Source organism: Sceloporus occidentalis, unplaced genomic scaffold (genome assembly GCF_023333645.1).
Source record: "Sceloporus occidentalis isolate IW3139 unplaced genomic scaffold, rSceOcc1.0.p SCAF_2, whole genome shotgun sequence".
NCBI classification, from domain to species: domain Eukaryota; kingdom Metazoa; phylum Chordata; class Lepidosauria; order Squamata; family Phrynosomatidae; genus Sceloporus; species Sceloporus occidentalis.
The window spans coordinates 123,101,269-123,124,968 of NW_028316982.1; the positions used below are offsets into that span (position 1 = coordinate 123,101,269).

Genomic DNA, 23,700 nt, shown 5'->3' on the forward strand with positions numbered 1-23,700 from the left:
CCTTCTGTGGTAAAGTGAATAATTCTAACCTAATGTTTTGCCGATCGTGCAAAAAAGTTAAGAGGTGCAAGTCAACGAAGTGGAATTCATTATACATGGGAACTTTTCACAGAGTCAAAGAAGTAACCACCTAACTCAACCTTGGAACCAAAAAAACCCAACCATTTGAGAAGGCTGCTGTTTCTAGCTAGTCACGTTGTGTTTAGGGGGATTCTGAACTGGCCCCCACCTTCCTCACTTTTTGGCTTCTGTTCTTAAATGTTTAAGAGGGGAAAAACTTCTCTTCAGCATGAGTTAGATTTCTCTTTCATAGTTCTTGTATTGGTTTACTTTTCAAAAATAAAACATTGATAAACACTCAAAAAAAATAATTTTAAAAATCTTTTTCAAATTTCTTTAAAAACATCACATTTTACCAAAAATTTTAACTATGTACATGTAAACACATTTGGGCTGTGCATATGATATTGTAATTTAAAGATATAATTTTATTTTTTCTAGTTGTTTTTCAGATTTATTACCATTACATTCAGTGATATATGGAAATTATGATTTATGAGTAACATTCATTAAAAAAAACATTACTAAGGATTCTATGTGATGTGGAATGGGAGGAGGTTAATGGTGTGTGTGTGTGTTAGAGAGAGAGAGAGAGAGAGAGAGACTGTGAGTTACTGCACTGGATGATGCAAACCCTTGTGATGCCACTTGTTAGAACAGGAGTAGGGGGAAGAAAAATTTCTCTGCTGCCTGAGGCTTTTCTCCCATTGTAATTTCATGCTCATCTCTTCAGGTGTCATTTGTTTCCCACAGAGGTGCACTCTACAGTTTGAAAATGACACCTTAAGGCCTACTAGTTCTCATTTACTTCTGTCCTGGCTACTATATCCTTCTTGCAGAAAGGAATGCAGAGCTTGTAAAAACTAGGTTTAAGTTGAACCTTTGTTCATACATTTCATGGATGGTCACCAACAGTGCAGAACATGGATTTCTATATATGCATATCTAGGAAATCTTTCACAGATTATCATAATATGTCGACTTTTACTGACCCAATGAATTCTGCACAGATCTTATATTTTCACATGTAGGACTTATCTTGGGAAACACTGCTCAATCTTTCTGTACTATGTTACCAAAAAAGAAACTGCAGGTGTCAGCTGACCAATCTGACATTCAGAATTATTACCAAAAGCATATGGCCCCACCTGGAATATTGTGTCCAGTTCTGGGCACCACAATTCAAAAAGGACATTGAGAAACTGGAGCTTGTCCAAAGGAGGGCGACTAAAATGGTGAAAGGTCTGGAAACCTTGCCCTATGAGGAACGACTTAAGGAGCTGGGGATGTTTAGCCTGGAGAAGAGAAGGTTAAGAGGTGATATGATAGCCCTGTTTAAATATTTGAAAGGATGTGATATTGAGGAGGGAGCAAGCTTGTTTTCTGCTGCTCCAGAGAACAGGACTCGGAACAATGGATGCAAGCTACAGGAAAAGAGATTCCACCTCAACATTAGGAAGAACTTCCTGACAGTAAGGGCTGTTCGACAGTGGAACACACTTCCTCGGAGTGTAGTGGATTCTCCTTCCTTGGAGGTCTTTAAGCAGAGGCTGGATGGCCATCAGTTGGGGATGCTTTGATTTGGATTTCCTGCATGGCAGGGGGTTGGACTGGATGGCCCCTGCGGTCTCTTCCAATTCTATGATTCTATGATTCTATTTCAGTGCAGTTACTCCAATATTCAGGGCATGGTGTTCTAGCTGTCACTGAACCATGAAAATGCTGTTTTCATTATCCACAGTTTTCTGTCTCTTTTGTTGATGAACATAGAAGATGTTCTGCTTGTATGTATGCCATTTTGATTTTGAAAGAGATGACTGAGTACATGATCAAGGTACCTTTGGTCTGACATTACTGTACTTGGAAAAATGAAGACATTTTCCAGTAAGTTCCATCGGTGTTTTTTTGTGCTGTAACCAGTTTATTTGTACTGGAAAGCCACTTCTGTTGGAGGACTCCAATTTTTACTCCTTTCAGCCTTGGCTCTGTTTTAAGTAACTGGCTGTGCCAAAATTATTAATTTCACTGAGGGAACAGAGACCATATGTTGAAGAGACTTGTATAACAGCCATTTAAAAGTCATTGTTATGAATCAAAGTCATAATTCCCATATTTACATTTTATGATTATCAAGATTTAGCGTGGCATTTCACGACCTCTTGGGGGCACAGGTGGAGCATGGAAGCTGTCACTGCTTGGAGCCCTGCAAGAAAATATTTGAAAAGTCACGAGTCAGAATAGATTTCAAAACTATACAATATGTCTTTATGTGCAGAAAAACAATATATTATTTTAGTTTCATTGTTGAGTTGCACATGACAAAAACATATACATGATATCAAGCTATTATTGTTGCTTTTATATTATCACAAACCTACCTCAGGTATAGGAATCACACAGCTTGCCAAGGTGTCGGACTGCAGATCCCAGCAGCCATAGCCAACACAGACAATGGTGAGGAATGCTGCAGTGCAACATCATAGACTTTGTTCACCTTTGATTTGCATATTAGTCCAAATAGAAAAAACAGACCCCTCTACCTTTAATCAGTCTTCACTCCTTGCAGTCTAAAATGTAACAGGAAATTTTTAAATAGGTTGACTATGACAAGGAAATAGGCAAAAGGTACAACAAAGAGAGGTAAACCTGCAATGAATATGAGCAAATACATTTTCTGATTGGAATGAAAATGAAGGTTGCACTTTACAGAAAGATGATTTATAGAATAAATCTGAAGGAGAGGGGTGCATGTTCAACAGTGTTTTGTATTTTACTTTTTATCTGTGCAGATTCATTTATTTCTTAGTAAAACAGATAGCCTACTGATAAACCTAACAGTGTTCTAGGAAGCGGTTAAAAAAAGTTTATAAACATGACAAACTCCAGTCCCAAAGAAAAAGTAGCTGCCAGTCTTATGCAGTCATGTTCCACAACAATATTTGTAAAAAGAGCATGAACTGAAGGAGAAGGTATTTGAGCTAAGTTCAGGATCCCTAGGAAGAACATGCCAGGAATCTTGAATTTCTATCCCTGGGGTTTGTTTTTTTCTGAGGCAGTTCAGGTCTTCCTGGCTATTGGAAGCAAAGAGACCTGAATGCTTGCATAAACTGATTAGTGGAAGAGCAATTAAGAGGGAAAGTTGGGCTGCATGTACACTATAGAAATAATGCAGTTTGTCACCATTCTAAGTGCTGTAGCTCCATCCTATGGAATACTGGGATTTATAGTTTTACAAGGTCTTTAACTTTCTCTGCCAAAGAGGCTGGTGCCTCACAAAACCACAAACCCCATAATTCTGTAGGATGGAGTCAGGGCAGTTAAAAGTGGTGTCAAACTGCATTATTTCTGCACAGTGTAGATGCACCTTATGTATCCAAGGCCTTTCCTTCATTCTTACTTGCTAGAGGTCACCTACCCCTTCTTCAAAAAGTTAGTTAAGATTATTGGGGGAGAGGGGGGACAAAAAGTTAGTTAATCCTTTTGTTCCCTTTATTTGGGAAGGGAGTTACCATGGGGTTCCAACCCCAATAATGGCTGCTAATTTACCTCCACACATGAAGGCCAGCTTTTATGGATTCTTGTAACCAAGTACTATCGACCCTCCACATTTGCAGCTTTGAGTTTTGCAGATTTGATTAACATGTTCCCTCTAGGAATCTCTAGGTCCTCCAGTACAATTTTGTGGTCAACATAGACTGACCACAGAATTACACTGAAAGACCTACAAATGCCTAGAGAAGTGTTCTCTCTAGGAATCTCTAGATCCTCCAGAGTGACTCTATGATTAATGTCCACCAGAAGTCACGCTGGAATACCTAGAGATTCCTAGAGAGAACACTTCTCTAGGCATTTGTAGATCCTCCAGTTCAATTCTATAGTCAATGTATAGCAGATGTTAACCACAAACTTGTCTTGGAGGACCTAGAGATTACTAGAGAAGTGTTCTCTCAGGTTATTAAAAAAACAAGTTTTTTTATTTGTGGTTTTTCCACTTTCACAAGGGTCCTGTGCTCCTAACCCCAGTGAATGTGGAGCAGGGGTAGGCAATCTTTTTGAGCCGGGGGCCGGGTTACTGTCCCTCAGACAACTGGGGGGCCGAAGCCAAAAAATAAATAATTAAATTATATTTTTTATAAATAAATAAATAAATAAATAAACCAGGACAAATGTAGGACAACATTTTCAAATGGTGGACACTTTTTTTAAAAAAGCGGAGGACACACAAAAAAATTTGCTGATTTTAAAAAAATGTTAATATAAATGCATGTTTCTGAGGCGTCTATAGACAATTGCCCCTTTGCCCCTGCACGCGAGAGGCCAAAGGCCCCGGTGGCAATCGGCGGCAGGACCGGGCTGGGGCCGGTCCCAAGGCCTCGCCGGGCCTCATCCGGCCCGCGGGCCGCAGATTGCCTATCCCTGATGTGGAGGGACCACTGTATAGGCCAACTTCTTCTGTCTCCTTTCCTATTCCAAGATGGATTTCCTGCAACTATAAATATAACTTTTATTTTTAGCTTACAAGAGTATTCTGAACAATTACTCCTGTCTCTATCACAAGCTCACATCACACTATGTTTAATATAGAAACCAAATACTACACTGATGCTATAGTGAATCATGGAGATTGCCCAAAATGTTTTAAGCCCAGAAATTGAGTTCACGTGCACTCTAGTCTGTTTTCTCTGTTGGACAGTTGGATGGTAAACTAAAAGTGGACAATCTCACACCTGTTTCTTTGTCAAGGACATATAGTTTCCTGTTAAGATTTAGACTACAAGGACGGGAGATCTATTGAAATTGTCAGTCCCCACAAATTTATTTATTCTGATGGAATTGTTTTGGCTCTGAGGATTTGTTCAACTGATATGGCTGCCACTCCTGTCACAACTCTTGTTGCCATTATGAATGAAGCAAAGAAGAGATAACTTCGATCTTCTCCTACATTCTTCTTCCCCAGTTCATCTTTGCCTATTTAACTCCATCTATTACTATTATTATCTAGCAACTCTGACCATCTGACTGTTTTTACTTTCAAAGCCCTCTATAGCTTTGTCATTATCTTTTCATACCCCCACACAGTAGCATCACTAGAGGGTGCAGGGTCTGTGGACCACACCGGGTGACACCACAGAAGGGGGTGACACCCAAAGAGCACCCCCCCACCATGCACAGCTCTACTTGCAAGTAAAGCCTTGCCCAGGAGGGAGGGAGGGGGCCTGGATCCCCCTGTCTCTGTGTGAGGCTCTACGCACAGTAGAGACAGGGGGATCCAGGCCCTCTCCCTCCCCCAGCACCACGCAAGGTACAAGAAATTGGGAATGCGCCCTTTTGGCTCCAACCCAAGTCCGACCCCCATACCAGGTGACACCCAGGTTTGGAACGCTGCTGCTCCTACACACATACACACTTCTTTTGACCTTATTTTTCTACCTACCATCCTCTGCCTTCAAGTCTACTGCTTCCTGAAACATCCCTTTCTCATTTGCTAGTCTTTATTTAATTGAACTTCATCCATATCAAGTTTCTGTTACACAGAAGCCCAACTGCCCTGCCATTTGGTGGTGTGGGGGTTCCACACCTACCCTAGAGACTGTAAATCTCTGCTTTGTCTTGGAAACCTGGCTATAAATGGTTTAAGATTAACCAGGGCACCAGAGCACCTACTTGCAATTGCTGGCTTCCAATTGTAATTAAATTAGCAAAACACACCCTAGATATGTAAGGACAAAACCTATAAATGTTGTTGTGACTGAGCAGAGACTTATACAAACCAAGCAATTCAAGGAAAATTTTAGGCCAGCTAATCTACAGCCTTCACCAGAAAAACACTGATGAACTTAATTAACACCAATGCTTGCATATAAGTATTGTTGTTGTTGCTGCTGTTGCTGTGTGCATCCAAGTAATTTCTGACTTATGGTGACCCTAAAATGGGGTTTTCTAGGGCTGAAAGTGTGTGACGCACTCAAGGTCACCCAGTGGATTTCCATGGCTGGGCAGGGAATCGAACCATAGTAAACCATTACACGTGCAATGAATTTCGCAAATGCCACTTCCTTTCCAGTGTACTCCCAGTTTAAAAACTGCATGTAGTAATCTGTTAATTCTAAAGGCATGTAAGTGAAACAATTACATATTGTCTCCCATTTTCCATTCCTGTCCCACTTCCTCTGTAGTTTACTTATATCTATTTTAGATTGTAAGCTTCTTAGGATACAGATTGGTTCTTTCATGCGGCTAGATTAGATTATGATAATGATGATGTGATCATAATAAGACTACTACTAATAACAAAAAGAACAATAATAAACCTGCTAGCAACTCTTGGCGGTATTCTTGGAGGCCTTCCAGGTGGTAAGGTAGGTGGCCTCTCTACTGGCTGAGTCCCAGGGCGGAAATTTCTCTTCACCTCTGGCATTTCATTATCCTACATGTGGACATAAATGTGGAAGTGAATTTCTGCCAAAACAGACAATTTTAATCTGTTTTCTTGAAAACAGAATAACCACTTTATCAAAACCTAAGCAAATTAAAAACAACAACTGCATTGACTTAGTTTAACTAACTGTTTTCTACCTTCAAGCAGAAATTTGGAGCCACAGAAATTTGGAGCCATATTTTCTTTCTGTGTTTTGAATATTTACACTATGCCTTTAAAATACAATATTTTGATTACAATTGTTAAAAATGCAACACAGGGATGGCAAAGGTCAGACTACACTTTCCTTCAGTTCAGTAAACCCTGGTTTCTCACATTGGGATTAGAGAGTTCCTTTAAGCAAGAAGCACAGGATGAGTGGGAGAGGAAGGAAGCTCCTTCCAGCTGCTCTTCTCTGGCTGGTATTTGGGATCAGGGTGCATATTCTCCTGCTGACAGTGTTCTTCCTTGGGACGTCTTGTTGTCCCTCAGTTTTCTGCCCAATGGCAAGAGCCAGAATACCTTCTTCTCTCTTGCAGCCTCAAGGTTCTTCTCTGTCTCTCAGTTCCTTCAAAATCCATAACAAAGCCTTTCATAGCCACCACACTATCACCAGTTCTAGCTCCTGTCACAAGGTCACTATTTCCTTTGCTCTTTCATTAAGTTCCATCCTATCTGAGCATCTTGGATTCTAAGCCTACAGCACAGAAGGTATTAGTTATACATTTTACAGCACTAGAATAGTATTTTTTAGCAGCTGACTCATTTAGAAAGCTGTTAAAGTTTGCAAGCCAGAAAATGTACAGAATGGGAAAGTTACCTCATTGTCTCCATCCATCCCACTACTGATACTCAGTACACTTCGTGTACTGGAGCGATTACTTGAACTACCTGCCAAGAGAAGAAAAGAAAAAATAGAAAATGTTTTCTGCTTTTGATGTGCTTTTCAGTGCTGTCTTTATTACAGAGAAGAAAACAAACTAAGGCCCGTTACACACGGGCTAAAAAGTACGCGCAGAGCGAGTACTAAGGTTAAGGCGGGGCGGTGCTTCCGCACCGCCCTAACCCTAGTGTGTGCTGTGCGCACACAAAATGGCAGCAGCCGTTCCACATGGCCACCGTCATCAATACGTGATGACCGCGCTGCCTCCAAACAAGGCGGAGCGGTTGTGATGTATTGGGGTCGCGGCAGGGCGCATAGGGCGCCCTTTCCGCGACCCCGGAAGGAACTCTGTTTCGGAGCTCCTTCCTCGTTTGGTCTGCTGGGCGTAGCCTTCACACAGCTGCACCCAGCGGAGCAAAGGAGAAAGGGGCCAAACGGCCCCTTTCTCCTTCTCCCCGCCACCGCGGGGTGTCCTTGGGGCTTGAAGCCCCAAGGACACCCCTTTCCAGGCTGCGGGAAAGGGGCCTTTTGCCGCTTCCCCGCAGCCCGGAAAGCGGCGGATCGGGGCCTCAGCAGCTGCCGCTCTGGCCACTGAGGCCCCGATCCGGCGGGGAACGGTGCGACTACAGGCCGTCCCAAAGGGGTGGTCTGTAACGCGCCATAGTTATCATTGGAGTTTCTCAAAAATTTTAGAAACGAGACCCACACATTTAATTTTCCTTTTGAGAATCCATCTGTCAGTCCCCACACCAAGCTCTAAAACCACCGTTGAGTTCTACTATTCTTAAATTGGAGGAAACTCTCCCATCATTTTGCACTATGCCCATCACCCCAGTTTGCCATCTCCTGGGAGGAACAGACACTTTAAAAATGTCTCTGTACTGAAGAGAATTTTCTCTGGACATCTTCCAAAAGAGGCTCAACAGCTGCCTGCTATGAATGCTCTAACTGGAATTCCAGCACTGAACATTGGCCTCAGTGGCCTATGGGGCTTCTTTGAACTCTAGGATTCTATAATTCTAAAACACATAATAGTACATTTAACAGATAGATCAATTCAAATATAATACAAAAATACACAACTACATACTTAAAAACACCTCTATCAAATTGGAAAATACCACAATTTTATGCAGGTTGAACAAGAAAAAATTGCTAGTTCTCCCTTCCTTGATCCTCCCAAATTTTCAGCTGCTTTTAAAATGTCTTGGTTTATCATGCTTCCTCACACTTCCCCATTTGTCTTCTCTTACTTCAGTTGCTACAAACTGAGTTCGGGGTTGTTCCCACTAGGTGAAACCCCGCGTTCTGAATCGAATCCAAGGAGTGGCGTTCCTATTAGGATCCGATTTAAACCTAGAACGGTTCTAGAGCAACCCGCAATCGTCCCCACTACAAATCGAATCGTAGAGCGGGATAGAAATTTAAATCGAGCTTTCCTCATTTAACGCGTGTTAAAAAAACACTAGGGTCCGACCTACATTTTTCCATTGATTCGAGTTAGGAACTTGAGTATTTAAATAGGAACGACAGCCTTTGAATCGTGTTAGATGGATGGGAGGAGCGGACTGCGATGGGGCTGGCCTTGGGGGAGTTGCCCTTTCTGTCCCCATCTGTCATGGCTGTTGCCATTTTTGCTTCCCTCACCCCTTTGTCCGCTGTGGTCTTTCAATAAGAGATAAGGATTATTTTTATTTTTTATTTTAATGGTTTACAGGTGCTTAATCTCTTCAGCGCTTTAAGCGCCTGAAGTCCCGGCGGTGGATTGCAACCTCCCCTCTGTGTGGGGAGAGCCCATTTCTAACGGAGGAGAGGCAGGAAGGGAAGGCTCCTCTCCAAGAGGCATTCCCTGCCCGCTTGGGCTCTGATCTCACCCAGGCAGGGAAGGGAAGGTTCCTCGCGAGGAGGCATCTGATCTCGCCCAGGCAGGGAAGGGAAGGCTCCTCGCGAGGAGGCATCTGATCTCGCCCAGGCAGGGAAGGGAAGGCTCCTCGCGAGGAGACATCTGATCTCGCCCAGGCAGGGAAGGGAAGGCTCCTCGCGAGGAGGCATCTGATCTCGCCCAGGCAAGGAAGGGCTCTGATCAATGGGGGGGGGGGGTAGAGCCTTTCTCCCTCCCTTTCTCAAACGGAATCTTCCTTCTCCTCCAACCCTGGAAAGAGAATCTTTGGGAAGAGTGATCCCTCCCTGCTTTTCCAGCAGCCTCCTTCATTGATCTCTGTACTCTCTGAAGGGATTCTCCCTGGCTGTCTTTTGGGAGACATGAAGAGGGGATGCTGTCATGCAAAACCTATCCCACAGTTCCTCTGGAAAGAGCTTGGGTTTCTTAAATTCGCTTTGCCAGAAGCCTCCCCCATTGATCTCTGTGCTCTCTGAAGGGATTCTCCCTGGCTGTCTTTTGGGAGACATGAAGAGGGGATGCTGTCATGCAAAACCTATCCCATAGTTCCTCTGGAAAGAGCTTGGGTTTCCTACTAAATTCGCTTTCCTAAATTCGCTAAATTCACAAACAGTCAATGAAATGGAAACGATGCCAAAAGATAAATCGCTTCCAAATATTCCGGATTAACGTTACGTCATTCTGACGTACTATTGATTGACAGCTCCAAATAAGGTATGGAGGAGAAGGACAGGTTGCTTACCTGTAACAGTATTTCTTCGAGTGGTCATCTGCGAATACATACAAATGGGTTTCACTGCGCCTGCGCAGTGCTGTTCGGAACCTACTGGAATCACTGGGCAGAGTTTATTCTGCAACATATTGAAACTTTTTGGCGGTAACTCCGCCCACCCGTTATAAGGCCCCTGCCTTCCTGCTCTTTCCCCAGTTCCGCAATTTTTCCGCCAAGCAGGCGAAGGAAGAGAGCCAATGAGAGCAGGACACTGAGGGGATGGACGGGTGGGATTTGTATGTATTCGCAGATGACCACTCGAAGAAATACTGTTACAGGTAAGCAACCTGTCCTTCTTCTTCGTGGTCTCTGCGAATCATACAAATGGGTTTAGACTGACAAGCTTAGGTATGTGGCGGAGGGAGTGTCCTGAGACCAAAGCTATGGTAAACCAAAGGTATATTTATTACAAATAAACACCTTGAACCATAAAGAGTCAGTCTTTTGTTCATGCACAGATAAAATAGCAATAAGTTTGCTGAACCTGAGAAGGGAACAGAGGTCATGCAAGACCGATCCCATAAGACTTGTGCAAATCAACATTCAACAGTATAAACAGTGTAAACTGTATAACACAAATACATCAGTAGTGCAATCAATGCAACCCCGAGACCAACACAGCCCTCCCGAAAGCTGCGTCTCGGATGGCCCTGGTGTCCAACCTGTAATGCTTAATAAAGGTGAGGGGTTGGGACCAGACAGCAGCCTTACAGACATCCTCCAAAGGAATCCCAGACAGGAATGCTGAGGATGCCGCCACAGCTCTTGTGGAATGTGACCGAACCCTGCCAGGGAGAGGTTTGCCCAGCAGTTCATAGCAGAGGTGGATGGTACTAGCCACCCATTTGGAGAACCTCTGCGTAGACACGGGCAACCCCTTCTTCGGTTCCGAGTAGCATTGAAAGAGTCTCTCGGACCGGCTGGAGGCAGCAGTTCTGTCCAGGTAAAACGCCAGCGCCCTCCTGACATCAAGGGAATGCAGGCGTCGCTCCTCATCAGACGTCGGATCGGATGCTAGAGTGGGCAACACAATGTCCTGGCACATGTGGAAAGCAGACACCACCTTCGGCAAGAAGGTGATGTCCATACGGAGGACCACCTTGTCCTTGTGGAACCTCAGGAATGGTTGGTCCCTCCGTAAGGCACAGAGTTCGCCCGCACGACGGGCAGAGGTGATGGCCACAAGGAAAGCGGTTTTCCAAGTCAACAGTCTCAAGTCCGCTGTGGCCATGGGTTCAAAGGGCTTGGATTGGAGAGCGGACAGTACCGACTCCAAACTCCAAGCCGGTGTTGGTACCGACACAGGAGGATATAGGTTGGCACAACCCTTCAAAAAGCCCTTCACCAAGGGATCCTTAAAGAAAGACACCCTCCCCCCAAACTGATATTTAGCACAAATGGCAGAAAGGTAGCCTTTGATGGATGTGAGGGACAGCCCTTCCTCCAAAAGCGCCATCAAAAACTCCAGCACCACTGGAGTGGAAACCTGCGCAGGAGACAAGCCCTTCTGGTCAAGGAAGAGGCAAAATCTCCTCCATTTCAGGGCATAAGAACGCTGGGTGGAAGGTTTTCTGGCAGCCAGGATCACCGTCCTAACCGATTCGGGCAAGGCAGTCAGGGCCGGATCTTCCAGGCCACCAGCGGCAGGCTCTCGATGTCCGGGTGGAGAATTCGTCCGTCCTGGATCGACAGCAGGTCCGGACGGGGGTCGAGGCGGAGGAAGCATCTCCCGGAGAGGTGGAGAAGGGATGCGAACCACGGTTGTCTCGGCCACCACGGGGTGATCAGGATCGCCTGCGAGCGGTCCGTTGTCATTTTGGACACCACCCTGACGATAAGAGGGAACGGAGGGAAGGCGTAGAGGAGCTCCCCCGTCCAAAGGAAAGCGAATGCGTCTCCAAGGGATCCGTCGAATCGCTTCCTGGAGCAGAACTGGGGACAGTGGCTGTTCCAGCTGGTCGCGAAGAGGTCGATCCGGGGGGTTCCCCACCGATCGAAGAGGTCGCGGACCGTCTCGGGATGGAGCCTCCACTCGTGGCATACCGATGGAGATCTGCTGAGGCGGTCTGCCAGCTCGTTGTCCTCCCCGGGAAGGTGAATCGCCTGGAGGAGGACACGCCTTTGGATGCACCAATCCCAGATGCGGAGCGTGAGGTCGAGCAGGGTCCTGGACCTGGTACCACCTTGCTTGTTGATGTAGTACATCACGGTGGTGTTGTCCGTTCTCAGGAGGACCACTCTTCCTGAGACAGCAAACTCGAATGCCCTCAAAGCCTTCTCCACTGCGAGCATCTCCAAAGCGTTGATGTGGAGGAGCTTGTCTTGTGCGGACCACCTGTCCTTGACGACAAGGTCGAGCAGGTGGGCGCCCCATCCCTCCAGGGATGCATCGGTTGTCAGCGTCAGCTGTGTCTGGGGCTGATGGAAAGGCATCCCGGCGCAGACGTTGGAGCCGTCTAGCCACCATCTGAGGGAAGCGGCTATAGGTCTGGGTACCGTGAGCCACTTTGAAGGTGGGTCCTCCAACGGAAAGAAGACGGAAAGGAACCAGGATTGGAGAGGACGAAGACGCAGTCTCGCCCAGGGGGTGACGAATGTCGTCGATGCCATGTGGCCCAGGGCGACTTGGACGTCTCTGGCTCTTATCCTTCTGTGTGAGATGCACGGCCTGAGGGACGTAGCCAGGGCCTGAAACCGGTCCGGAGGAAGGAAGGCTAGGCAGTTGTCGGAGTCGAGGATGGCCCCGATGAACTTGACCTGTCTGGTCGGCGTGAAGTGGGACTTTTCCTTGTTGACCACCAGCCCGAGGGAATCGAAGAGGTGCAAGGCGAATGAGACTGCCTCGTGTAGCTCTTCCTGGGATTCGGCTGCAAACAGCCAATCGTCCAGGTAGGGAAAAACCAAGAAGCCCCTCTGATGAAGGTATGCCACCACCGGTGCCATGCACTTCGTGAAGACTCGTGGGGCCGTGGCCAAGCCGAACGGGAGCACGTTGTAGTGGTACGAGTCGGAGCCGACAGCGAAGGCGAGGAATCTCCGGTGGGATTCTCGGATCCCGATGTGGAAATAGGCGTCCTTCAGGTCGACAGTCGCGAACCACAGGCCCTGGTGGAGGAGAGGCAGAATGGAGGCCAAGGTTACCATTCGGAAGCGACGGTAGTTCAAAAAGAAGTTCACTTGTCTCAAGTCCAGGATGGGCCTAACGCCACCATCCGCTTTAGGTACGGTGAAGTACCTGGAGAAAAAGGCCCGAGGATGTTGGTCGGGCGGCAAAGGGGAGATTGCCCCCTTACAAAGCAAGGTGCGCACTTCGTCGAGAAGGGTGTCCGAGGGGGGAGTGGACATGAAGGCTCCAGTTGGAGGGAGCTCTTGGAACTTGAGGGCATAACCCCTACGGACGATGTTAAGGACCCACGAGTCCGATGTTATAGAAGCCCAGGCGTTAACATAGGGCCTCAAGATGTCCAAAAAGAAGAGGGGTGAAGGGGAGACGAAGCGCGCTGCGTCCCTTCAGGCTCTCTTCTTCCCCTGGTCGGTATCCTGCCGGCGGGACTTGCGGTACCGAGGCGGGAAGGTGCGACGGCCAGAGGAGGAGGAAGACTGCGAAGGGAAGCGCTGTCTCTGAGAGCCTTGGTGCTGGGGCTGTCGGTCCCGGGAGAAGGTCCCTTGTGACTGACCTTGCGGCTGCCACGGGCGCTGTCGCTTCCGGAACGGAGAAGCCGGTGCTGAGGACATGCCGTGCTTCTTCGCCGCCGCCTTCATCCTGAACTTGCGGTTCAGGCGGTCGTCGGTCTCGGCGTGGAAGAGGCCGGTCCCGTCGAGCGGCATGTCCTCAATGGCCGCTCTAACCGTCGGGTTCAGGTCAGAGGCCCTGAGCCACGCGTGGCGCCGAAGAGCCATGGCAGCTGACATGGACCTCCCGGAGCAGTCCGCCATGTTCCTGGAAGTGGTGATTAGCCAGCTTCCGATGGAGTGCGCCTCGTCTCTGATCTCCAGCAGCTGCCTCTGGATGTCATCTGGGACGTCCGGAATCATGGGAGAGATCCGTTCCATGAGGGTTTGGATGTAGGCCCCCATGCAGGCGGTGTAGTTGGCGGCCTTGACCCCAAGAGCCGAAGCCGAGTAAGCCTTTTTTGCCAGTCCATCAATTTTCTTTGCCTCTTTGTCGACAGGGGAAGTAGCCTGCTTCGGAACGAAGCTGTGCTGGGCTCCCTCCACAATGGCCGAGTTTGGTCTGGGGTGTTCTGCCAACCAGGAGCAACTCGCCGGGGCGACCCTATAGAGGAATTGGACCTTGCGGGAGGGTGCCGATAGGGCGGCCGGAGCATCCCAGGACCTTTTCACGATGGTCTGGAGAGAAGGAAGGAGAGGAAGGCATGGCGGAGTGGGGACCCGTCCATGCACCCTACGCTCGACCGGGTCCTCTGCGTCGTCCCCCGCGGCTGCGAGCTCGATGTCAAGGGCCCGTGACATCCTGACCACGTGCTCTGTGAAGGCCCTGACGTCGTCCGACGGCGAAGACGGCCCTGGGTTGTGCATCCTCTGAGGGGAGGCCGAACCCAAGAGGACATCCTCGTCCGAGGGTGCCTCCGAAGGTGGCAGCGGTTCGTCTTCAGAATCCAGGTCGGAGGAGAGGGGGTCCGTCACCCTGACCTGGGATCTCGGGCGGGCGAAGTCCACTGACGATCGGGAGCGTCTGCGGGATGAGGACGGCGACCTCTCACGAGTACGAAGTGGAGACGGCGACCTCTCGCGTCTACGGGACGGCGATGATGACCTCTCGTAGACCGACACGGTGGGAACCGATCTGGCCGGGTCGGCTCGGTCTACGGGGTGGGGGTTCAGCCTGGTAAACTCCCTCAGGGCTCTGTCCTCTGGCACCGACATGTAGTAGCGGCGCGACTGCACGTCGTAGAAGAGGTCCGGGATCCCCTGTATGTGGGCCAAGTGACCTTCATCATCGGTCGCCGGATGGGAAGGAGACTGATGATCAGGAGAGCGAGGGGCGTCATCCGTCCCGTGGATGAAGTCCAAGGCCGGGGGAGGCAGGGATGTAACCGGGGTGCCCTGGTCTACCGGTGTCGGCTCCTGGTATGGAGCTGGCAAGGCGGAGGCGCGGGCCTGTCTGGAGTGGGAGCGCTCCTTGTCCTTTGCCCTCGGCGGGTCGGTGGTGGGCCGATCCTTGGAGGGCTTGGCCTTTTTAGGGGCCGGATCACGGTCAGCCTTGTCATGGTGCCTCTTCTTCCCAGGCTTGGGAGTCTCCTCCGATGGGAAGAACGGGTTGTCCGGGAGGTCCAGGAGGACAGCAGTCGGTGTCGATGATGAAGGCCTCGGGGACCTTGCTCCTTGAACCGGTTCGGTATGCTCGCTAGGCATCGCATGCCGTGGTCCCTTGGATGCCTTGGAGGACGAAGGCGAGGCGAGATGGACCTCCGGTTTGGGAGCCTCCTTGGAACGGGGGCCCTCCGATCCCTCCTTTGGCTTGGAGGCCCGTTCGGTACCCTCAGTCCCCGATGGCTTATGGGGGCGCTTGGAGGGTTTGTCGGTGGCACTGGGCGGTTTGGAGCCACGGGCCACATCGGAGGTGGTGGAAGGAGTCCCGGCCGGGACACACACCACGCTGGGGACGGCGGCTCTCCCCGATCCCACGCTGGAGACACTTGCCCGAGAAGATGAAGCGGGGGGCGGCAGAGGCGGGACAGAAGAAGACCGCGGACCCCTTTCTTGCAATTTTCCCAGGGCAATCGCCGAAGTAAGCCGGGACTCACGGTTTTTCCGGGCCTGGGAAGAGAGGGATCTGCAGAGTGCGCAGGCCTTGGGGTCGTGGCTTGGGCCAAGGCAAAGCAGGCAGGTGGAGTGCGGGTCCTGAACGGGCATCTTGCCCTTGCAAATGTCGCACTTCTTGAAAGCCGCAGGCATTTCAAAGTCGCCAAGTCGATGGGAGATCCGAAAACGAGGTCAACAGCGAAGTTACCAGGGGCGGGAGACAAAGAATGGTCAAGATACAGTCCGAGGTCAAAAACGAAAGTGATTCCAAGCAAGCAAAAGCAAGCGAAGGTTCCTCTGAAGCAGCTAGCACGGCGGAAAAAAGGAACTGGGGAAAGAGCGGGAAGGCAGGGGCCTTATAACGGGTGGGCGGAGTTACCGCCAAAAAGTTTCAATATGTTGCAGAATAAACTCTGCCCAGTGATTCCAGTAGGTTCCGAACAGCACTGCGCAGGCGCAGTGAAACCCATTTGTATGATTCGCAGAGACCACGAAGAAGAAGAATCGCTTTATTTAAACACCGATTTCATGCCAAGTAGGAACGCTTGCAGGTAAAAACTTCGATTTAAATAACCAGATGGGAATGATGAACAAAGCGATTCGGATAGCAGGATAAGAACAGTGTTATTTTGAATCGATTTTATTAAAAACGTTGTATTTTAAATCGTTTCAAATCTTAAGTGGGAACAACCCCTTCAAAGTGCAGAAACAGTTGGCATCAGTTAATTCAGTGGAGAAGAGGGGGAGCAGACCCTTCCCTTTCTCAGTAGGTTTAGGCAAAGGCAAACTCCATCAGTGTCTCCTAGCTTTTGTGTACTTCCTCATTATTAACCTTTGCAATCTTGACCATACCAGATGTGTCCCAGTTTTTGTCTGTGAAATGTTGGAAGCAATAGCAATAGCAACAGCATTTACATTTCTATACCGCTTCATAGTTAACTAAGTAGTCTCTAAGCAGTTTACAACATGTAAGCTAATTACCCTCAACAAGCTGGGTACTAATTTTACTGACCTATGAAAGGATGAGAGGCTGAATAAAGTGTATGCTTCTCTTCCCTTACCAGTGATTGTACTTGCACTTCCCTCACAACAGGGAAGAAGAGATATAGAATTCTATGCTAGAAAATCAAAATCTTACCTTTGTATGGAAGTATGAAAAAATCTGGGTACTTTATTTCGAGGGAAGGAAGATAGAGGTCCCTGATATATTATCAAGCATAAAGACAAAGTTTTGTATGTTCTCTGCTCTAAACATATAGAATTATATGCCAGGGTAGCTCATATCCAGCACCAATGAAAACTGAATTCTGTCTATACAGTGGAACCTCGCCATAGGCGGGCGCGCCATACGCGGCCTTGAGCATACGCGCTCAAGCCGCTGGGCGCGCGCGGGGCGTAAGGGGCGGCGCGTCCCATTCAATTGAATGGGCGCGCACACCCGTTGCGCCCTGCGCACCTCTGCACCACCATGCACGAGCCCCATTGTTTACAATGGGGCTCGAGCATAGGCGGAAATCGCCATACGCGGCCGAGGTTCCACTGTACTATGAAACATCTATTTACACATGTTTAATAACATTCCCTAAGTTATTCCGTGTCTGGTAATAATGAGAGTTGAACAAGGACAAGGACATATGAATATCATTGGAGGCCTGTCTCCTGACTTCTTCAAACCAATTTATATTTCTGAGACTATGCCAAGCATTGCCACATATTTTTGTACTCATTCTCACCGCCTTAATAGCTGGAAGTAGGCTTTTCTTTAAAAAAATAAAAATAAAATAGAGCTTCACAGGGTACTGAATTATCTGCCTAATACTGAATTTTGTACATTCAGGAAACTGAAATATACACACAGATTTTACAACCGGTTCAATGAGGCTAAATAATTTTGGAATGAATCAAAATAAGTCCTATTTGTGATCCAAAGTATCCTCTTTCAGCCTTATATGGCTTTCTGGCTTACTTGCAGTGCTTGACGTACTTTCTGTTTTCCAGTCCCCTCGTTTTATCTCTTTACTTGGTGGAATGAAATTTTTCCGAGGGCTAAATTCATATATACTACATTCTGGTTTCTTGGGGATATTCTGGGAAGATCCAACAGGCACAGTGATATCCAAATCTAGGAAGAAAATGTAATGATTCAGTGCTAGGAATTTCTTTTATTTTGGAAGCTTCTGCAGGACAAAACTTTTCACAGTATACAAATTTAAAGTTGGAAGGCATACATCCTTTCTCATCTAACACAACTCTTGGAATCTTTGAATAAAACTGCAAATGGGTGCAATTAACAGACTCTGTCCCCAGGTAAAGTGTTCACCTGTAATGTGGGAAATCATGCACATTTTGACTTCTGCTCTGCCCCACTGATTCAGCGCAAGTATCCTTGAGTAATTGCTCTGAATCAGTGGGGCAGAGCCTATTCACCTTAGAGTCGCCATAAATCAGAAATGATTTGAAGGCACACAACAGCAGAGTAGTGCAGTTAGTAAAACTGGCACCCAGAGCTTTTGTGGCCACAGCACTGTAATTATCATGGCCACAGCTGCACTAATCTCCAGTCCAAAGCATTGATAAAATGGGTCTCATCTGATAAGTTTACTATGCTAACGAAGCAAAGCATGATATGGATCATTAGAAGAAAGCTAGTTCCAGTTGTTATTTGAACTACTTTGAAGAGTTTATGTACTGCCCTGGTTTTCTTCACTTGAGATTATATTTTCTTAAATCTGCTTTGCTTGGCTTAATGAAATAGGCAGATGGGTTCCTCAGCTTTGGTTGGCAAATCATCTAAGGGGCAAAACAAACCACCCCAAAAGGGCGATTGGGGCTGCCCTGGCGTCACTTGTCCCAACACTGCGGCAACCACACTCCATAGCCACAATCTGCCCCAGAGCCAGCCCAAATAAGAGCAGAAAATATCCGCTCCTATTTGGGATGGTAAAAAGCCACCTTAGGTGGCTCTGCTGCACCTCCAGGGTGGCTTCCGTGTGCTCCGAGGGTGTGTGGCGTCCAAATGCTACATCTCCAGAGCCGCTTGAAGCTGCCCCTGTCTGGATGGCTGGATAGCTTCCTGGTGGCTTTGGGGCATGCAGCATCAAAACACCAAGTGCCCAAGCTGCCCAGAAGCTGGCTTTTAGGACCAATCTGTTTAGTTCCTAAGAGAAGTTTAACTCTCCTTATAAATCTATTTTTGCTATTTTATATAAGGTACACCATTTGACTATCTCATGGGACTTGAAGGATTTTGCTATCCACCCGGGGGGGGTGGGGGTGGATCCTGGAACCAAATTCCAGCAGATATCAAGGGCCTACTGTATTAACAACATCGTTTGAGAATGGGAAAATCACAACCAGGGCAGGCTGAAAATGCAACCTAGTGCATAGTCTACACAGGCAGTCTCAAGTTGATGCTTTTTTCGTACTGACTAAGAAATCTATGGCATCTTTATCTTCTTGAGATGATGAGATGCCTTTTTAGAACTTTCATAAACATACATGTATCAATTTAAAATGGATTTGATTGCTCAGACTTGAAAAATGCAGACTAAACTACCAGACTAAACCAAAAAGTGTTATTAAAAGAAATAATTTGCCAGCGATGGGATCACAACTTCTTCTCCATTTTAGACTGTTCGGATGAGTTGGTATGTTTCCCTTTTTTCTGAAAAATCAATTGTTTTACAATTATACTAGACAAAGGAGATGTTATATATATGCCCAGAAGAGTTGATTAGCATAGCGATTATCACAATGCCATTGTACTCGGCTACAGACGTCTACAAATGAGAGACTTGCAATTGTTGTTATTTTGATGCCATTCATGTAAATAAAACTAATTATTTTACCTCGAGGTTTGCCAGCCTTTTGCTTTGCTATTTGTCGTCGAGTGATGCTCTCTCGCAATCTTTGTAGGTTTTCCTAGAAATATAAAATTATATTTTTCTAATACCTGAATAAATGTATAGCTATTCACAAAATGTAAGAATCTAACTAAATCCAAACTATATAAACTAACTGATTTTCTTTTTTGAAGACTACATGGATGTCACTGTGTAGCAGCAGATAGCACTAGGTGCATGGGAAGGCAATTCTAGTGGGCAAGAATCAGGATTTACCAAGTTATCAGGAGGAACTCCTGATAATCTTCATCACCTTTACTGGCAAGCCTTGCTCTTTAATGCTGCCTAGACTCCATATTCCTGGCTCTGCCATTACCTTAGAAATTATGAGGGATGAAATACAAGAGGCAGAAAGCTTTAAATGTAAATTCCCTCCTATAAGGCCTAGTTCAGAAAAAGAAAGCCTATCTCTGAATATGCCAGCCACAGCTGCTGGCGAAATGTCAAGAATAAATTCTTCTAGAACACTGCCTCATCGCCTGAAAAACCCACAAAAACTAGGCAAGTCTGTTGTCTGGGTTTTAGAAACATTCCTCGCAAAACTGCATGGTTTTTGAATTGTAGGAAGGAATATATGATTACACACTCAGAAAGGAGAGATGTAGTAGTGATGGGTGACTTCACCTATCCTGATATTTGCTGGAATTCAAACTCAGCTATATCCTTGAGGTCTAGCAAATTCCTCACTTGCCTCGAAGACAATTTCATTTTCCAAAAGGTGGAAGAGGAAACAAGGGAGTCAGCTATTTTAGATCTGATCCTAACCAACAAGAATGACTTGCTAATGGGGTGCAAGTGGTGGGATCCTTAGATGGAAGTGACCATGTTATCCTAGAGTTTGTTGTACGGTGGAAAGGAGAAGCCAGGCAAGTTGAACATGAGTCAACAGTGTGATGCGGCAGCTAAAAAGGACAATGCTATTTTAGGTTGCATCAATAAAATTATAGTGTCTAGATCAAGGAAAGTAATAGTGCCACTCTATTCTGCTTTGGTCAGGCCCCACCTGGTTTATTGTGTCCAGTTCTGGGCACCACAATTCAAAAAGGACATTGAGAAACTGGAGCGTGTCCACATGGTGAAGGGCCTGGAAACCATGTCCTAGGAGGAACGCCTTAGGGAGCTGGGGATGTATAGTCTGAAGAAGAGAAGTTTAAGAGGTGATATGAAAGCCCTGTTCAAATATTTGAAGGGATTCATATCGAGGAGGGAGCAAGCTTGTTTTCTGCTGCTCCAGAAAACAGGACCTGGAGCAATGAATGCAAGCTACAGGAAAAGAGATTCCTCCTCAACGTTAGGAGGAACTTCCTGACAGTAAGGGCTGTTCGACAGTGGAACACACTCCTTCAGTGTAGTGGAGTTTCCTTCCTTGGAGGTCTTTAAACAGAGACTGGATGGCCATCTGTTGTGAGTGCTTTGATTATGAGTTCCTGCATGACAGGGGGTTGGATTGGATGGCCCTTGTGGTCTCTTCTAACTCTACTATTCTATGATTCTATGAATGCCTGCAAAATGCTGAGATGAAGAGGGGAACGTTTACCCATCCCTAGAGATGACCTTTTCAAAGATACACATTGGATTCCTGGAATGATTCGATTTGCATTCACACTGAGGCCATAAGAAACTACACCATTTATGGAAAGAAATAGGACAAAACTGCCGTTTTTTTTTACTTTCCCCAGCAGTGACAGACAAAAGATAAATTAAGAATTATGTGTCATGTGGGGATGGGGAGATACATTTAATAATGCTAGAGTGTTACTTTTGCCCATGTAACCGTCTTTTGAAGCACACACCTGCTGAAAGCGAAATGATTCTGATCTCCTTTTCTGGTTTAATTGCCATTCCTTGAAACACAGAACAGCTTCATCTACAGTGAGCATCCCCAGTTTTACTTGCTCTTGTAAAGTTATTAGCTGCCTTTGGCCAGGGGTTTTCATGCCAGCAAATGGATCATATATACTGGCCAGAGACTGGTTTGAGGATGTATCTGCTGCCGCTGTGAAGGAAAAGAAAAGACATAAGAAAATCTATTTTTTATTTCACACTTCTGGGCATATCATGAAATTTAAATGGCTTAACCCACTGATTCTTAAACTGTGGAGTTGAACCCTTGGGGGACATGATAGCTGCTCAATGGAGGCACAAGAAAAATTAGCCTGTAAGAATAGCAAATGTGAAAAAGAAGCCCATGTATGTGTCCATGTATGTGTGCATGCAGTCTTGATGACTGACCTTGCAAAAGCGATGTTAAGCATCTTCTACCATTAGCCTTCCTCCAACCTCAGATATAGCAAAAGTCACCTTTCATTTTTAAATGGGTTCCTGACTCAGCTTCTCCATACATTTTGTCCCTGGAACAGAAGGCACATCTCTTGACCCCATTCATTCTCGCTTATTAAGCTCAGTTGCCCCCTCTATTCTCCCTTCTCTTCTTTCTATTATTAATCTCTCTCTCTCTCTCTCTCTCTCTCTACTGGTCACTTTCCTTCTGATTTCAAACATGCTTTGGTTTCTCCCATTCTCAAGAAGCCCTCACTAATTATCGGCCAATCTCACTCCTGCCTTTCTTTTCTAAGGTTCTGGAACATGCTGTTTATTCTTGTTGTTTTGAATTTCTCTCTACTAGTTCTCTAATGGGTCCTTGTCAGTCTGGCTTTCATCCATTACACTCGACTGAGACAGCTCTTGCCAAGAGTACTGATGATCTTTTCTTGGCCAAGTCAAAAAGTCTCTACTCAGTATTGATTCTTCTTGATCTTTCCACTGCCTTCGATACTGTTGATCATGGTGTTATTTTTTATTTTATTTATTTATGGTGGATCTGTTCCAGGATCTTGGATTTTCTGATTCCGTCCTTAACTGGTTCAGATCCTACCTTTCTGATAGGTCATTTGCTGTGATTGCTGGAGGCCAAGCCTCCGCTCCTGTGTCACCGTCCATTGAAGTGCTCCGCTTTGGGTCCATTATTATTTTCTCCTTATATTTTGTCCCTAGGTAACCTTATTGGCTCCTATGGTTTTCAGTATCACTTATACGCTGATGACACCCAACAGTATTTTTTCACTTCAGAACTCTCTCCAAATGTTGAATAGCGAGTGTCATCATATCTATCTGCTATTTCTGCTTGGATGTTCCATCAGCGCCTTAAGATCAACATGGACAAGACTGAGCTGCTTGTTTTCCTGCCGAAGCCAACCCTTCATTATTAATTCTCAATCACAGTTAGTGGCACTAACATTCAACCTGTGAAGGAAGCGCATAGTCTCGGTTTCATTTTCAATTCTTCCCTTTCGTTTGTTCCTCAAATTCTGGCCATGGCAAAGTCATGTTGTTTCTTTCTTTACAATCTAGCGACAATCAGGCCTTTTCTCTCAGTTTTTACTGCTAAAACTCTGGTTCATGCACTGGTCATTTCTTGCCTCGATTACTGTAATTCTTTGCTAACTGGGTTTCCTCTTTCCCATCTTGCCCCCTTGATTTCAGTACAACACTCTGCTGCTAGGATAATTTTTTCCGCCCGCCGTTATGATCATGTCACCCCATTATTATCCCTTCACTGGCTCCCGATCCCATTTAGAATCCGTTATAAGCTGTTATTACTAACTTTCAAAGCCCTTCATGGTTTGGCCTCCACCTACCTGTCAACACTTGTTTCCCCCATCTTCCTGTTCCCTCTCTGCGCTCTAGTGATTTGGGGCTGCTGATTCAGCCAAGGATTTCTTCTGCCCCGACTTGGATACGCCCCTTCTCCCATGCTGCCCCCTATTTTTGGAAACTCCTTCCCATGAACTTGCGGATCACCCCATCTCTAGATTACTTTAAGTCTAAACTAAATACTATTCTATTCAGGGAAGCCTTCCAACTTTCATCTTGATTTTATGTCCATATTATTTATATTAATTTACATTTTATAGTGTTGTTTTAACACTGTTACAGTAATATTTTATTAATTTTATAATCCTGTTTGTGGTTTTAGATTGTGCGCCGTAGGCAGGCTTT

At 46.4% G+C, this 23,700-nt stretch overlaps 1 protein-coding gene across 1 annotated transcript in view; it reads right to left on the bottom strand.

Moving 5' to 3' along the window:
- Positions 1–1,506: 1,506 nt before the first annotated feature.
- Positions 1,507–23,700, bottom strand: part of PIK3AP1 (phosphoinositide-3-kinase adaptor protein 1) — a 61,945-nt gene continuing 39,751 nt past the window's right edge. Inside the window, exons 12-17 of the mRNA XM_089510823.1 lie at positions 21,495–21,697; positions 19,648–19,720; positions 17,766–17,921; positions 7,299–7,369; positions 6,372–6,487; positions 1,507–2,263 (exon numbers count right to left, since the gene is read on the bottom strand). Of these exons, the coding sequence (XP_089366949.1) occupies positions 2,197–2,263; positions 6,372–6,487; positions 7,299–7,369; positions 17,766–17,921; positions 19,648–19,720; positions 21,495–21,697 (686 nt within the window). The 3' untranslated portion in view covers positions 1,507–2,196. The remainder of the gene's footprint in view (positions 2,264–6,371; positions 6,488–7,298; positions 7,370–17,765; positions 17,922–19,647; positions 19,721–21,494; positions 21,698–23,700) is intronic.